The 16,560-nt window shown below is 39.5% G+C and overlaps 1 protein-coding gene across 1 annotated transcript in view; it reads left to right on the top strand.

Moving 5' to 3' along the window:
- Positions 1 to 16,560, top strand: part of TBXAS1 (thromboxane A synthase 1 (platelet)) — a gene marked incomplete at both ends in the record, with an annotated part of 107,323 nt that overhangs the window by 44,834 nt on the left and 45,929 nt on the right. The window contains one exon of the mRNA XM_010014546.1: positions 3,570 to 3,666. Within this exon, the coding sequence (XP_010012848.1) occupies positions 3,570 to 3,666 (97 nt within the window). The remainder of the gene's footprint in view (positions 1 to 3,569; positions 3,667 to 16,560) is intronic.

The raw sequence follows: 16,560 nt of genomic DNA, 5'->3' as shown, positions 1-16,560 counted from the left end.
TCACAAACACTGGAAACGGAGGTGATGTGCTTGGGTGTTGCATGAGGGACTGGGTAGTCCAGTGTGCCTCTTGTGTCACTTCTCCTACCTCAGCTAATAGTTGGACATGCAGGCATCACTTAACTCCATGCTGACTCCTGCATGGGGTAACTTCCTTGGCCTTGGCCATGGCAGACACTAGGAGTTGGACTGAGACACCTGTGCCACATCTCTGCAAAAAGCAATGGTGTTGCAAGCCCAAAACAACAGAAATCATTGTTGGATTGCTGTTTATACTTGCAAATGGAAGAGAAGACATGTTTATGAAATGACAAAAGAGAACTGAAACATCTAGGGTGAAACCTGAATGCAAGTCTCTGTCCTTTTCATCAATTGCTGTAAGAAAGACTAGTGCTTATCTACTCTTACAAATCAAACTGCTGCAGTTGAATCTGTCAGGTGTTTGTAGCCTCTTCAGTTATTAAAACACTCTGGATGCAGATTAACTTCCTTTACTCAATATACTATAACTTAACCACCCCTTTACCTGTGAATCCTTTGCTAAATACACTGAAGGGCATCCTGCCTTTTCTTCAACTTCTGAAATGTATTTTTACCAGTACGGCAGTGTTACAACAGATTCCCATGTGGACAGAGTTGTATCGCTCCGAGGATGCCATACTACCATTCATGCATTCTTGTTTCTCTGCAGGAATGAGCTAGATAGTCCCAAGTGTTTGCATTACACCTGGAACATGAAAATATTAAAGGTTTGGGTCAAGCAGTGTAATGGTACTGTATCACTCTAGGTAAAGGCATGACTTCCGTGTGTGGACAAGCCCTGAGAAAAGATTAACCTAGAGAAAGTTAATAAAAAGTACTGTCCTAAATTATTCATGAATCCATTTGTAATGTATTTGCCGGGAGGCTTTTGTTTTTCTCAAACTTTTATTTATTAAAATCTGACAAGAATATCGGGTTTTGTTCAATAATAAATCTAAGCCTATGTGAGACTGGTGATATCCTCATGTAGTGATACAGAATCAAAATGAAGTTACATGGCAGGGGTGAATATGTTATTTACTTGGAAAGAAGAGATTATTGTTCAGGAGGATTTTATCTTTTACTTGCCGTTTCAGAACAAATGGAAAAAAAACCAAACCACAAAAACTAGTTGGGAGATTGTTGGGAGATAGCTTCTTGGTTTGTGACTGAGGCCTTATTCCTGTAAAGGATTTAAAATATTTTAAAACTCAGTTAAACCATCTTTCTGGTGGCTTTGTATGTTCTGGACCTCTTTGCTAAATGAAATAGCTCGGATGGTCTTGTTTCATGCTTAGCTCTATTTGTCTTGTTTTGTTAACTTCAGGGGAAGATCATGGAAGTCATGCTCCTAGCTTGTGGATTTTGACTTGCAAAGTATGTCCATACACACTGTCTTTTTGTGCCCTAGAAAAGGTGAGAAAGATTATATACAGGAAGTAGAACAATGGAAAAAAAGCCAGGAAGAGAGCTTTTGCTGTTTGGGATACAATAAAAGATGATAGCCTCTGTCTGCTTTACAGCAGTCATTCTTTATAAACAGGCAGAACTTTGCTTAAAAAGCAAATACAAGAAAATAGAAGGTGTTTTTTCAGTACTTTCAGTTTATTAATTTTAGGGGATTTTTTTCCCCATTCTTCTATGCCCTTCTTTATAAATGGATAAAGAAAGGAAAAAGAGGTGCCTATAAATAGAAACTTAGAGAAGAGTAAATAAAAAAGAAAGCTTAGCTGTGGAAGCAGAACTGGGAGTTTGGGTGACTGGTCTGAGTTGGAGAATGATGAATAGATTTGTTTACATAAGCTTGGCTTGTGAGTCATTTTCCCATAAAAGCAGCTCGAGTAGGAGATGCTCCTGTCTCAAATTTTAGTCCTGAGTGCTTTCAAGCATTGTGACATAAGAGCTCCAACAGTGAGTGCTGCCCTCTTATTCCAGTGGAGTGCATCTGGAGCTCTGCAACTTCCCAAGGCTGAAATAAACTAGAAGTGTCTGTCTGTCTATCACACACATGTGCTTTGCATGAGGTACCATGTGGTGCCTCTTGGTGGTCAGAGTTAAGCTATCAGGGTATCTTCTGATTCAGATTTCGAATCTGGCAATAGGGATTTGGTCCCTGTGAAAAGCAGTCATTAACCACTAAATGAGACAGGGAAGTCAATAAACTTGGAGAGGCGAAGAGAAAAGCAAGGCATGAGTGTGAGAGGTCAATATTCATGGCTGGGTAGGTTTGGAGCAGCACAGGTCTTCACCCTTGACGCCAGAGAAGTCGTACGAAGTACATGCAGAAGGGTCACAGAGGGCATTACCTGCTTTTACCAAAGACTGTGCTCAAAGCATTCTTTAAAACGAGGTCTCAGCTCTTTCTTATGCACCTATTAGGAGTCTAAAGAAAAGTTCGACCATTAACAGATGGCTGCTTTGCTGTGGCTTAGCAAACTGGGAGAGGTGAAGAAGGTTTATTTTAATAGACCACCTGTAACTAAGGTACAAGCAGAGCCTGTGGATTGGATTGGGAAATGAAAGGTCCCTTTGGAAACCCACCAGAGAAGAAAAGAACATCTCTTCCTTCCTGAAGAAAATTATTTTCTTGTTCTTCTCTGTCGTTTGTTGTGAGTTGTGGTGGTACAGGGGTCAAGGTGGACTGTTTTGGAATCAAGATATCTGTCTGACTTGTTTGCCCTCAGTGAAACCGGTGCTGCTGCAGCTTCATTGCCATGGGAACCTCCAGTTGCTAAATTTAATTCAGCCCAGGGTTTGCTTGTCTGTTCTGTTGCTGCAGTGTAGACAGGTGATAAACAATATATTGATATTAAGCTAGGTCATAGTAAAATCATTAGGCAACAATATTACCATGGTATTGCATCATCTGTGGTATTGCTCTTGTGTTCTGCTCTGAGCTGCCTGTCTCTTCCTCTGTCCTGGCAGAGCAAAGGCAGTGCTGCCTGCATAGTCTTTCTGGTCCAGCAACCAGCAAAGGTGGGGACTGCAGCAACCTCTGGTTGCTGGTGGTACTTCTTCCTCTTCCTGAAGAAAAGCTGAGCATGGAGCACCCATGGGACTTGGGGAGAATGCTGCTGGAGAGGGGACCGGTGCACCTCTAGGATTTGTGGGGTTGGAGTAGGCTTTGCCATGGAAAGACATTTCACGTGACTAACTGCAAGATAATCAGTTCTGTAGGTCTGTCGTGATTGTTTGAGTTGTTGGTTTCTAATGTTTTGCCTCTGTAGTTTGGCTTAGTGATACTACATCACTTTGTACGGAATTCACAGTGAGCACAGAGTGTGTAAACCTTTACTTTAAAATGTTGGCTGAGTATTGATTAATCAGTAAAAGGTTTTAAGCTGTTTCCTTTAAATTCCAGGACCATGCATCTTAATTTAATAGTTGAGAGGGATGGGAAAAGGTACTGCTTTAAGCAAGGGAATATATTTTCTGAGATATCTGTTCATGTCAAGCATTTTCAAGCCAGAAGAGGTATTTTAGGGAACGAGATGGTTCTCTGGCGGTCATTAGCTGCTATAATGACTCTCTGCTTTCTTTCTTTGTAGGTATTACATTGGTCGCCAGATGTTTGTGGTGGTCTCCACACCAGACATGATCAAGCAAATCCTAGTGACAGACTTCAGTAACTTCACCAACAGAACTGTAAGTAGATAAAAAGGTTGGCTTTGTGGATGGAGTTGGGAGTACAGCTAATTTTGAGCTCAGACCAAAAGTGACTGCAAGGGAGCTGGAAATAGAGATGGAAAGTACAGCATGGTTTAATAAGGCTTAAAGCTATATAAACTCAATATATTCATTCAGTCAAAGACTCCTGCTACCAGGACATTCTGAGGATGAAAGAGAACATCCTTAAAAGGGATGCACTGCCCTTGTGACTAAAGCACCAGATGGATGCTGAAGAGAGGGTTTAAATATCCAGTTTTGCCACTGACCTCCTATGAAATCCTGGGAAAATCACTTACTAGCTCTCTTCCTTAGTTCTCATTCTGTAACATGGGGCAGTATAACTTGCTTTCACCCACCCATGGTCTCTTCTGTGCTTTGAGACTTTCTAGGGCAGGAGCTGGCTGCTTGGGAAAGGGATATGCCTCCCACAGCTAACGTATGTTGCTTTGTCATAGTTACCACTCAGAAAATAATAAATAGCAAAGAATGAAGCTGGAGTTAGCAAGAACTTATACATATGCCATTTATTTATTAAAAAGCTCTTTTTCAAGTATTGGTTGCAACAAATGATGAGGGGGGAATGGCTAGAGGAATAGTAATGATTTCCAGCAGTTCCTCAGCATTTTAGAATGGAATACTGTCACTGTGACCACATGCTGCCTCAGTGCCATCCATTCCCTACTTCCTTCTGTCCCCTTTGTATGCTCAAACCTGCTCAAAGAAACTCATGTATTCGGGAGGGTTGTTTGTGCCCTCAGGGAAAATTTCATCTCTGTTCAGCTATCTGTCTCCTCTGCCTCCCTGATCCTCTTTGCAACCAGTCAGTCTGTTTGCAGACTGCTTGTCTCCTTTGCTTGCTTCTTTTGGTACACGAGGTTCATCTTGTGGCTACCTGTATCTTACTTAATAACCACTTGTACCAATCATTCTCTCTTCTAACTCATATCTGAATGGAAGGATCCCAGTGTACAAGTTTTTTAGACTGGAGTTGTGTGTGTGGCAAGGGTCTTTCCCCCATTTTCTTCATATTTGAAGGAATTTTCCACCCCTTCGCTTCTTCCACCCACAAGAAAGAAACCTATTTCTTTCTGTCTATAACTTTCTCATGCTTTTCTCTTGTATATTTGATAGGAGTACACGTACCCACTATTCATAGCAGTAGCTGGTGCCCAAATAACACCTCCATGAAATTACAGAGTATTCCTTCATTCAGATACTTGTTCTTCTCTTAATTTTAGTCACCTTTGTCATTTGAATGTATCTGTGCATTGCCACCCTTCTTGGTTGGCAAACTTTTTCTTGGTCAGGGGTTTATCTCCCTTTCTTGTGGTTGTACCCCCATCTGTCATGGTCTGCAGTGTTTGTGTTGCTCTCTAAAATCCAGGTGGATCAGGTCACTACAGCCAGTCTCCCTCTCTCACATTTTTCTTCTTCATCAGGGATCTGTTAAGTATAGCTGTCTGCGTAGGTTCATATCTTTCCCTTATTACTTAACTGTCCCCTGAACCATTTGTGGCTTTTCTGCACAATATCCTGCTCTATTGATGGGGCACAGACTGAGTGACATCCCTGCCACTAACCAGAAAGCCGATGGCAAATGAGAAATTTTTACTCCTAGCCCTCTCTTTAACAAAATGAACAGTTTCCCCCTTGTGCACTATTGCTATTTCTGGCTTGCTTAATGCCCAAGAGTCTAATTCAAACGAACTTGCTTCATCTTACATGCTTTTGTCTGCTTGTTTATGGTCTTCTCACACAGCTGCCATCTTTGAGCATTGTTATTGCTCACTTTCCACTTTGTTCCCCTCTTCCAGCCATTGCTTTTTACTTCCTGAAGATGAGGAGACTTCTGGTTTTGGCTCCTTCCTCATCTAACCCGGGGATCTTTTCCCCCTCTTGAATATTCACACTGGAAGCTGCTTCTCCTCTTTAATTCTCAATCACATGCTTATTATTGCAACCTAATTTTTTTTTTATTTAGTTTACGAGTTTTTATTTAGTTTATTTAGACTTTTTTTTTATTTAGTTTACCTAAAGCTTTTTTTTTTTTTTAATTTGGTTTACAAGTGTCAGTCTTTAAGGGCGAGAAGGATGGGAGAGGGGCTGAGATCACTGAATTTGAACAGGCCTTGGGAAAATTCACTGTGCTTGTATTTTCTTCCCTGCCTCCCCAAATGCATTTCCAAAATCAAGATTTGTACTTCATCCACCAGAGGTGAAATGTGATTTATCTAACCCACAATACCACAAAGAGGGATTATTCACCACACTCTGTAGCAGTTGTAGAATCATACGTTAGCAAAGTGTCACTGAGTTGCAGGACTAATTCTCAAAGCTAAGTGATAGAAAGAGTTTTTATTCCATGTTTATTTTCCTGCTCTTTCAGTTAATCTTGAAATAAGTCTATATTAGAGTAAGACATGATAGGAAACTGAACTTGTGAAGGGTTGCAAACAGTGGATGTACTTGATAGGCTAAAGTGGACAAGATGATGATTCAGTGAACTTCGGGCTTTTATTAAAGCTGTCTGTAATGTAATGTCTTGCCTTTGAGTGCTCATAAGAATGACCTTAATCTGAGATTGTGTGCTTGCAGGCTGCTTGCTGGGAAGTCATCAGGAGACCTTTATGGAATTGGGGTAGTTTTAATCTGCTGAGAGGACTCTTTTGGAGCCTTATGTACTGTCTCCACATCCAGAGAGACCTGGACCACTTGTACATTTCTCACATTGAACCTACCTGCTCATTATATAGACAAAGTAGATTTTGCCTGTGAACAGAAGCCAAACTCCATGCAATTATGTTTCCCTTTGGTATTATACATTTTGCATCTTTACTATTAGTATCTTTTAAATATAGCTGTAAAAAGCCTTTTAGGTGCCTTTGCCCTCTTTGTTGTTTCTGAGTTACTGATTAGTAATTCTTGTGACAGAAGTGTGTGGTGACTGCAGATGAGATCTGCATTAAGGTTCACTTCCTTTTAGAACAAGTAACTAAGTCTAGCATGCGGGGTGTTATCCCCTTGTAGGCATGGGGTATATTTATTGTTAACTGTATAATCACAGGAAGGCAATAATGATATTCTACTTTCCCACTTAATTTTGAGTTGATTAATGTGAGCGTTGTAACCATTTGAAAACAAAAATTCCTACTGTAATGTACCTTCATACTAGAGGCATACAAAATGTTTTCCTTACGTTTTTAATTATAGTTGAAGAAGAAAGATGAAAATTAGCTTATAGACCTTCTGCCAAAAAAAAATTATGGAATTAATTTTAATTTAGATTAACCATGGAAACCTCAGCCAGCATTCTAGGCAGGGCTGTGCTGCAGTAAATTGTACCTTTTTCTCACAACTGTGTAAGTCATCTCTTGAATGGAAGTTTTCTTTTAAGAGCACTAAGACCATTTTTAGCTGCATTACTGTGTTGTGAGTGAGATAGGTTTATGATGTTTGTTGCATTCTGCCAGGCAGGATAATGATGCATAATCTGTTTCAGATTGTTTTTAATTTCTACATAGAAAATTTGTTTTGAATTAGTACTTGAGAATCATTAAAGTGTACTTTTAAAAATGTAGGAGCAGAATGTTAAGATGAAGCAATGTGAAAAGAGACATTGCCTGGTATGTAATTTAAATGATTCAGAAGTTGTAGGCCACAGTACTTGCTAAAAATATGAATCAGTGATCCCTACGGCAAAGGTGAGTACTGGCTAGTCAGGGTTTGCCAGGCTGCTGGAGTCAGTGCTCTGCCAGGCTTCATGTGGCTGTCACAAGTGGGAACTAGTAGTTGATCCAGACCAAATCCTGAAATCTGCATGCCAACCAGCTGGAGCAGAGTGACAGTTTGAACAGAAAAAATCTACTCCAGTTCCAGCAGCTGTAAGAAAACATTGTTGTTTTCTCATCAGGAGCTTTGCTGCTACAGTGGAAAAATAACAATGGATTAACAACAAATAATAATGAAGTGGTAAAAGTAAGAACAAAAAAGTAGCGTGGAAATTGATATAACATGTCAGTACAAACTCCTTGTATTCCTCTTGAAGGAAAAGTGAGTTGCCCGAGCCTGTTTTCTTTTTGCTTGTCTGTCCATCCCCTTCCTCCTCTCCTAGTTCATCCATATGGGATATTATTCTTGTCACATGTAGAATTTGCCTGTTACACTAAGCTGTTTGCTTTATCCTTATTTTGACAAATTTGTAAAGCTTCAGGCCTACCTGTGGCATTAAATAAATAAAATACAACCACCAAATAGGAAGCAGCCTCTTTTCTGCATCTTGTTCAACTACGGTCTGGGATGGCTGACATATCCCCGCATTGGTTGTTCTTTCTGGTCTCTTGCTAAGGGACACGGTATCAGCAAGAAAAGCGTCTGTATCTTGCTCTATCAAAAGGTCTTTCAAAATTCAATACCAGATGCCCTCCAGAGGTCCTTTCCAACCACCCTCTAATTCTGTGAATTTTGGATCAGGCCCTCAGCCAGCATAAATCTGCATATTGCTATTAACTTCAGATGACCCTATACTAACTGATAGTGATTATGTGTCTCCAGAGTGGGACTTGGATGCACAACAGGCTTCATACAGGTCAGTGTGGTGCCTCAGCAACTGACATACGTGTGTGTATGTGTTCTTGGCCTTTGCAAGTAAATGGTTGCTGTGTGTCTTGACCAAGGTCTTAGTTGATGCTTTCTGCCTTGAGTATTAGAGTACACGCGCATTACCTACGAACAGCAGCCCTATTGGTGTGCTGTCTTTCAGTAAGAAGTTGTAATTCAGTTGTGTATCCATAGTCTGATCCAGTTTATGGACTGGGCTGTTTCTTCAGTCCCTCTCTCAAAAATATGTTTTTTGTTTTCAAGAATAAACCCACTAACATATTTGTTTGAAGACATGTAATGTGAAAAATAGTTAAGGAGTGAAAAGCTGTAAGATGCATTTACATGGTATCTTGACCCTGTACTCCTGGTTGTTTGCTTTAGAAATGTTTCTTTTCTTCAAATTAAACATCCTAGGATTATTTCCGGTTGTGTCAATGCCATCATCATCCTTTCATGTTTATTTCCCAGTTGTTGTAGTAAAGTACAATGAACTCAGTTTGTAAACGGAAGATGAGTGTGCTTTGTTGGAGTCTTACCTTCGCATGGGTGCGTGGTTTGGAGCATTAGTAACACAAAGTAGACAGTGGGTAAATCAGTATTTGGAAAATGACTCAAACAAGTAAGAAAACATGGTGAAGTATATATCATGAGATCTTAATTTTTCCACCCTTCAAACTGACTGTTCAGTGGGATGGTTTAGTACAAGAGTGTATGCTAATAATTTGATTGTGATATTTACATAAAAAAACCAAGCTGGTTTTTTTGGCAGCTCTAGATTTGTTCACTGCCTGTCTTTTTGGATATGTTTTTTCATTTGCCCATTTCTTCATCTGCTTTTATCTTGTTTTTTGCTGGGTTCACACAGGACACGCAAGGTGACCAGCATAATGCTTCTGGAGCCAACATGTCCCAGGATTAGTTGTTACACCTGCATGTGTGCATGCATGCATATTTGTGTATATTTATGGATGCGTACAGATGCACCCATATTGATTTGGGGTCTCAGTGGTTTAAGGAGATGCTGAATCTCTAATCCTCACTAGAGCCTTGCAGATGTCAATTATGCCATATCTTACTATGGAAACATCACAAAATGTGCCTCTTTGTACATGCCGTGGTGACATTTGAGTTCCTGATGCAGCAAACCATCACTTCTGATGGCTGGCTGTGCCTTGAACATCCAGTTCTTTGTGATACAGAGCTGCGATGTTCTCTTCTCCCTCCCTCCCTGACTTTGTAGGACAAATTCAAACAAGTGTCGATCCTGCCACATGTACAATAAGGCTCAGTCTCATTGAGCTGAGAATATTCAGTGCTTCCAAAGATCATTCTGTGCCTTATGAGGATAAGTGAAAAGGTGTCCAAGCAGTGAATTTGTTAAGGTTTACTTTTTTGCCTACCAGTTTTCTACAGCTGCTAGATCATAGTTGGTTTGAAATCTTGGCTGGCAGAGCAACACTATAGAAAGGGAATTATGCTAGCAGGGAATGCATTTGGCTATACAGCATTTGACTGTTTAATATTAAATTGTTTAACTGCATATTTGTGGGTGCTATTGTATAGCCAATGAGCCCAGATGCCTCAGTGATTTTACAGGGCCAGTCCCTGACAGGGAGCAGAGCAAGGGCTCTTATCCTTGTTCTGACCTGATGGTTTTCACTGGCCTGTGCTGAGCAGGAGGTCCTGGGCTTAAAACCCATAATGATGTACCTGCTTTCTTTCCCCAGTGTGCCTCCATGGCTGTCTTCTAGACATGCTAAGATACCTTGCTAGCTGGTCACTAAATATGACTATTTTGCTGCCTTCTTTACCTGGTAAAATAGCTTTTAATTCTGGATTTCTTTTTCCTTTCCTCTTTTTGCTTTCAGAGCTTGTTAATTTTTCTGCTGCTTAATTTTTCTGAGCAATTAAATCCAGTTTTGTTTAAATGTTTTAAAGTAGTGGTGCATATGCTTGCAATAGACACTTTAAAATTAAAATAATAAATATTGAGAGGATCATTTCTTTCAGACTGTGTATGTCTTTTTATGTATGCACAAGAAATTGCCCCTTATTCCCCATATGCTGCAGCTAATAGCACAAAACTAATGTTGTCAGATGATCACTGCTATTGACTGTAAAATTAATCAGACTTTGGCTTCAGTTAGTCTTAAAGAAAGACTTGACATATTAGTACACCATGTACTGGGAACCACCTGATCCTCTGAATCCCAGTGAAATGAAGTCTGGTTTTGTGATTAGGGCTCTAGGTTGGGCTTTAGAAGCTCTGATTTCAGTTTTTGGCTTTGCTACAGAATTCCTGTGTTCACTTAGGAAGTGCTTTGTCACCTTAACAAATGTAAAGAGTGCGTTGGGAATTTCCAGTTGAACATTATCATTAGTGAATGTTAGTGCTTCAGAACTGATGGCAAAGGATTTGGGGTTTGGTTTATCTGTCAATTCAAACAGTTGTGGTGGGTGTGTTTTTTTGTTTGTTCTTAAAAGAAACTTCAGAAATGTAGAGGAAAATGTTTTATTGAAAAGCTCTTTTTGTTTGGTTTTTTTTTTTTTTCCTTTTAAGTGACTTTCTATTTTGAAGTATTTAATAAAACCTAAGGTAGTAAAGTTAATATTAACAAATTCACTTGACTGTATTTTGAGGATTATCTTCTTTCAAGTTTGTAATTTTTATTTTTAATTCTAATTCAGAACATGAAACAAAGTGATATCTCTGTCCAGCAAAGTGGGAAGCTCAGTTGTGCTTACCTTGAACATTTGGCACGTGCCTCTGCTGACTTCTAATAATAAAAACATGTTAGCGTTTACTTATTTCTATGTACATCCTTATGCCTCATTTAATTCAGTGGGCCATGAGTGTGTATTTACGTAGATATGCTTGTTAATAGTCTATGCAGAATGAGGATGTTCCCTTAAATAGGAGTCTCTGTTTTTCTGTGCCTCCCATGGTAAAGAGGGTGAACATGGTTTCTTCTCACACATACCATTCTTTAAGTATTTGATAAAGACTTCTACAAGTTTAGGAAGACATCAATCACAACAGTTTGGAGTGCCACAGAATGTCTGACAAGCAATCAATCTGCAAACTCTTGACTGTAGTTAAGTCCAATTAGTTTGAGGATGGTCTGGTTGACTGGCTTGGAAAGACCTTCTGTTAAAGAGAACTGCTAGCTGACACTATATTTCCTTTGCACAGTTCTTCAGATGGTTTGTTGTTTGAGGAAGGTTTTCTGTAGTTGTGTGGCTGGAGGGAGCTTTCCTGCTGGAGGTCATAATTTTCCCAGCAATGGTGGTCAGACCATAGCTGGGCTTGGAGAAAGCCACGTTTCTTGAGAGGCAGCTATTTTACCGGCTAATATGTTGTTGTCCAGGTAGGTCATGTGCATTTATTTGCTGAAGATTTATGAATCTCAGATTGGGTAAGGAAACACTAATATTTGTCATGTTTCTTGGTAAGATAGCAAATAAAACCAGCTGATACCTCTTGTATGAAGGACTAGCAGTGATGGTGTGAACAGATGGGTTACACGCAGGTGGAATACAGAATAAAAACTTTCCACTTTCTCCAGACATGGGCTGTCTTGTTTTCAGATGCTATGGGCCATAAACCATGGCAATATAAATGCAGTGCAATTGACAGTGAGGAGGCTAAAAGACTTAAAAACAAGTTTTCTCTTTCCTTGCCCCCCATCAAGACATGATGAATCAGTATGTTCAGGCCACAGCTGATGCAGAAATGCACAGTCATCTTATCTTTGAGGGGATTTATTGTGAAGTAGGTTATTTTTCAGCATGGGTCTAAGCATTTGAATCTATCCCTAAGTCTTTCTTTGGTTTATTAATGGGCTGCAGTGCTGCCATCACCATGGTATCCTGCTACCTCTTCCCCTGTGAAGACTGCAAAACTGCATGTTGAGGAAATTTACATTTTTAATTCTTCACTCTCCACGCCTATACATATAAAAATGGTTTGCAAAACCGTGGGGAACACAAACACAAGGACAATCTGGTATTGAGGAAGAACTAGGGTTGCTGTGTTGTTTTGTTCGTTTTTAATGCTTTCTTTATGCTATTATGCTGCAGCCATCATTGGTTCAATACCTGCTCCTAGGTAGACACCAGAACACCAGATGGATTACATACTTTACAGCACTAATGACAGTGGCTGATAATGTGTGCAAATCTCCCTTTCACTGCTTGTTCAAGGCAGTTAAGAAATACTGAATACAGCTGTACATAATTACGCTTCTTTAGAAACTAAACCAGCCTGTGAAATTTCTGTTCCTGGAAAATGGTCAAAATTAGTCAAAAAAAACCCAAACAAAACAAACAAACAACAAAACCCTAAACCCTTTGCATGTACTTAGTTAATGGTATATTGTGACATTCTGTTTCTTAAATGCAAGGCTTCCCTGCCAACTCTATTGAGACTTAAAGGGGGGGAGGGAGAAACTGCTTCATAATGAAACTACAAAAAGGTGGTTTTGCTGCAGGTGTAGGAAGATGCTGATTTGACAATACTCTGTGTGTATGCACTTGTTTATGTCAGGAGGAGTTCATGTAGAACTAAGAATATATGTGTCTTAGTGTGTTTCATATATGTGAAGGGACATTCCCTCTGTCTACCCACTGTTTCTTTCACATGTTTCTTTGAGTTAGTGTAAGATCAACTTTGAAATTATCTTTTTTTGGCTTGTTTATCCTCACCTTTTTTTTTTTATTATTTATTCTAGCTTTCTGCAAAATTTCCTTTTCTAAACAACTGAAGAAAACAAGATGAGAGTTTTATTAGGTTTTGCCTTCCCTTCCCCCAGTTTTTCTCATGCTGAAACTTGCCAATCACTTTTAAAGCCTACATTGGGCTTTTCTGCAGCGCAGGAGATATCATTAAGGCTTTAAACCCACTAATGAGGGAAATGTGCGCTGCTTGAAGGCTCCTGCAATATTAACTACATCCAATTATGTTAGGTAAACGTATGAGTATAGTCAAAACAAGATGAAAGCATATCTTTCTATTCAGGCCAAAAGCAGGCTTCTGAGCCAATCTTTCATCAAACTTACATCGGCTATTTATTTACTGGTTTTGCAGCAGGTTGGTTGTGGGTTTTTTTCATACTGCATGGCTGAAGACAAACAACACTTAGAGACAGGAAATGGACTATCTGCTCCCAGGGCTGTGTTCCTTATTTAAAAAACATGTTTTGTTGCTGGATAGAACATGCAAAATCTGAAGGCTGATAAATATTTTTTCCTGTTTAAATATAGTGTTGCTTCCTTATCTAATCCTGCCCGTAGCTGACTGTGTTATAAGTAGGTGATACATGTGGAGTGGAGATGCAGGTCATGCTGGTTTTGCTGGTCCTGACCTTTGATTTCTGTTGATTTGTAGTTTTCTAAAGGAAAGATCAACTTATGCTACTTCTTTGGGCATATGCAGTGGGGATATTTTTTCTGAAGCTTTAGTCTAATAACATGGGTTTTTGACAGTGCCTCGTTCCTGACTTCTGAAACCGTTACTTGTCAGTAGCAGATTGGTTCTTTTGTTTACAATTTTCTCCCTTTTCCCTGTTCTTTACATATAGTAGAGTGTCATGTCTTTTGATTCCTACCTTTTCCAGTTTGCTTTTGTTAGGAGAACAGTAATTAGTTTGTCACTTGTTCCAGAATTGATACAGGCTCAGATCACAACTTTCAAGTTGGCCTTTTCACGTACTTGAGCAATCGGAGTTGAGACCCAGTACTTGGCTTTGTTTTCATGGCTTTATACGTATTCAGAAATAACTTAACCGCACATGAACAAGAAGTCTTTTTGAAGCATCTGATGATAGAGGAACCCATTCAGGACTACACAAATCATGTTTCACAGCACAGAGGAATGATTTACATGTACCTACCCAGAAGCCTAGAAGTTTAGCACTGAGCAATGGAGCGGATGTGACATGTAGTTTGGACGGTTATCATGTCATGACCAAGATCTGTGAGCCTAGCTGAGCATCCTCTTTCAAAGGTGGCCAACAGCAGAAATCAGAAGACTAGCATAATAGCAAGCCTCTGCTCTTCATTTTATATCTTTTAAAAGTAGTAAAGTAGTATTGTCATCTCAAAACTAGTGGCAGTAATTCTCTCTCTAGTTATTCACTTGGGTAGCTTAATCCATTTACCTACCTTTATGTTTATATTTGAACTTAAACATATGAAAGGTTTGGGGATATTTTTGGTTGGGTATTTTTTGGGGTGTTGTTTTGTGGGTTTTTTTTTTTGATATAATGGGAGTATTCTTATCTAGCACGATGCTGACAGCTTTTTGTTAAGGTGTCTTAGCTGGACTTGCCATTGCCGCAGCAAGGCCTACAAAATGGATCATGTGAGCATTCCTCCTCTGGTTCAGCTCAGAAGCTAATCTATCTTAGTTTATGTATCAATACAGACTTTTTCAAAACTATGCAGGCTGACTTGGCACTGAAGCAGACGATGAGTGCTCACAAGTGCTCTCTACCAGCTCCATTTCAATGGTGGTAATCTCCAATAGATGGGGGGTAGTGAACAGCTGAAGGGGTAGTAGCATCTTGAATTGATGCAGCTGGTTTTGTAGTGGTTATCTGACCAGAGCCTGGAAAGTTCTCTTCTAATCTTTACCAAATTACCTAGCTGTTAACTCCAGTAAAATTTGTACCATTCTGTTTTTTCGCTTGTGATGCTACACTGTGTAACGTTCATTCTGCAAGAGTAAAGCCTCCATGGGAAAGAATGTTTAGAGACGGTGTGCTCCTTACCACTGACAGTATGTTCCAGCCATAAATCTTATGGATCGTAAGTGAAAAATGAATCGGTAGGTCTTATTTTTAGTCTCTAGTAAAAATTCTTCTTTGTTTATATAGCAACCACATATCTTGGCACCATTTGCTGTAAATAGTTGATAGCAGATAGTTGGCTGGTCTGAGCCTTAGGAAGGGAACATCCTGCAGTGCGTTTTGCAGGTGCTGGGGAAGCACTGCACTGTGCACAGTGCTTCTGACCATGACCAAGAAAACTTGCAGAGCACTTGCCAGTGCTTCTGACTTTTCCTCAGTGTTAACTTCATGACACTTAAAGGAAAGAGGGGTAAAATTCAAGTCTTCACTCCCAGCTCTCCAGTGTAACAAGTGCTTCCTCCTTTGAGCACACTTGGCCACTGCTTGTTTTCATGTTGATTCACCTGTTTCTGAAGGCTTGGTAATGGCTAGAGGAAGCTCCATTCAGCCCCACAGACACATAAGCAGCAATAGATATATATATAGGAATCAGGAAACAGCTATCCTGCAGCAAAAGAAAAGGATTGTTGATCACCGTTAATTATTTACTCCTGCCACTGTCTTCTGACTTGTCTTAAGCAATAGAAACTAAAATAACTACATTCTTTACTGAAATAATGGATTATGAGCTCAGCTCATAGCCCATTCTTCTTCTTTTTCTTTCACACTTGCTCTTGCAGAAAAGGGTTTGGGGAAATAAGCAGTAAAAACAAGAACTATCTTGCACTGTTCTCCTCTGCCTGATTAATTGTAAATTGAAGATACACAAGATACTCTTTTTTTTCCCTTTTCAAGGCAATCGCAAAGGACAGCTTCCCCATTTCCTTTTCCATTTTCAGTATCTGCATTTAGATGAAGCTAAAACTGCATTCTTGCACTTTTTATGTAGCTTTCCTAAAATAATTTGGAATAATATAACAATGGCTCAGAAACATTCCAGTTTAACCAGTTGTTGACCTTCAGTCATGTTTTAATGTCATCAGCACTGTATTGGTATTTCATCAGTTCCAAGGAAGCTGTATTGTAGCAAAGGCAGTGGTGATATCTATAATTAAAGTTCTCTTTATAATTAAAGTCCAGTGTCTCTCATGACAATGTTTGCCTTTCAGTAGATTATCAAACTTTAACTGCTTAAATTAATATTTTCCGTTTAGAATTTTTCAGTCAAAATAGTCTCACTGTTTTGGAGAAGAAGCCTAAGGAAAAGATAGGGTTATTTATCCATTGTGGGGAAAAATAAACCCAGTCTTTTTATTTGATTTTGGCTTTGTTCCCTCTAGTGTAAGGGTTGGATATAAAAACCACTTTGAAAATCTAACCAAACTGCTTACGTTTATAAGCCCCTGAAGAATTTCAGTAAACACAGACTCAACAAAAATTATTAAAGAATAAGGAAACTCACTTGCTAGGATCACTCTCTGGTGACGGGGCTCTGCAGATCACTAACTTTCACAAGTTCTCATGTGAGCTTTATGTCTGAAGG

The sequence above is a fragment of the Nestor notabilis genome, unplaced genomic scaffold, assembly GCF_000696875.1.
Source record: "Nestor notabilis isolate BGI_N333 unplaced genomic scaffold, ASM69687v1 scaffold745, whole genome shotgun sequence".
Taxonomy (NCBI): Eukaryota; Metazoa; Chordata; class Aves; order Psittaciformes; family Psittacidae; genus Nestor; species Nestor notabilis.
Note: the sequence above shows the minus strand (reverse complement) of the source record. Positions and strands in the feature narration are given on the sequence as shown.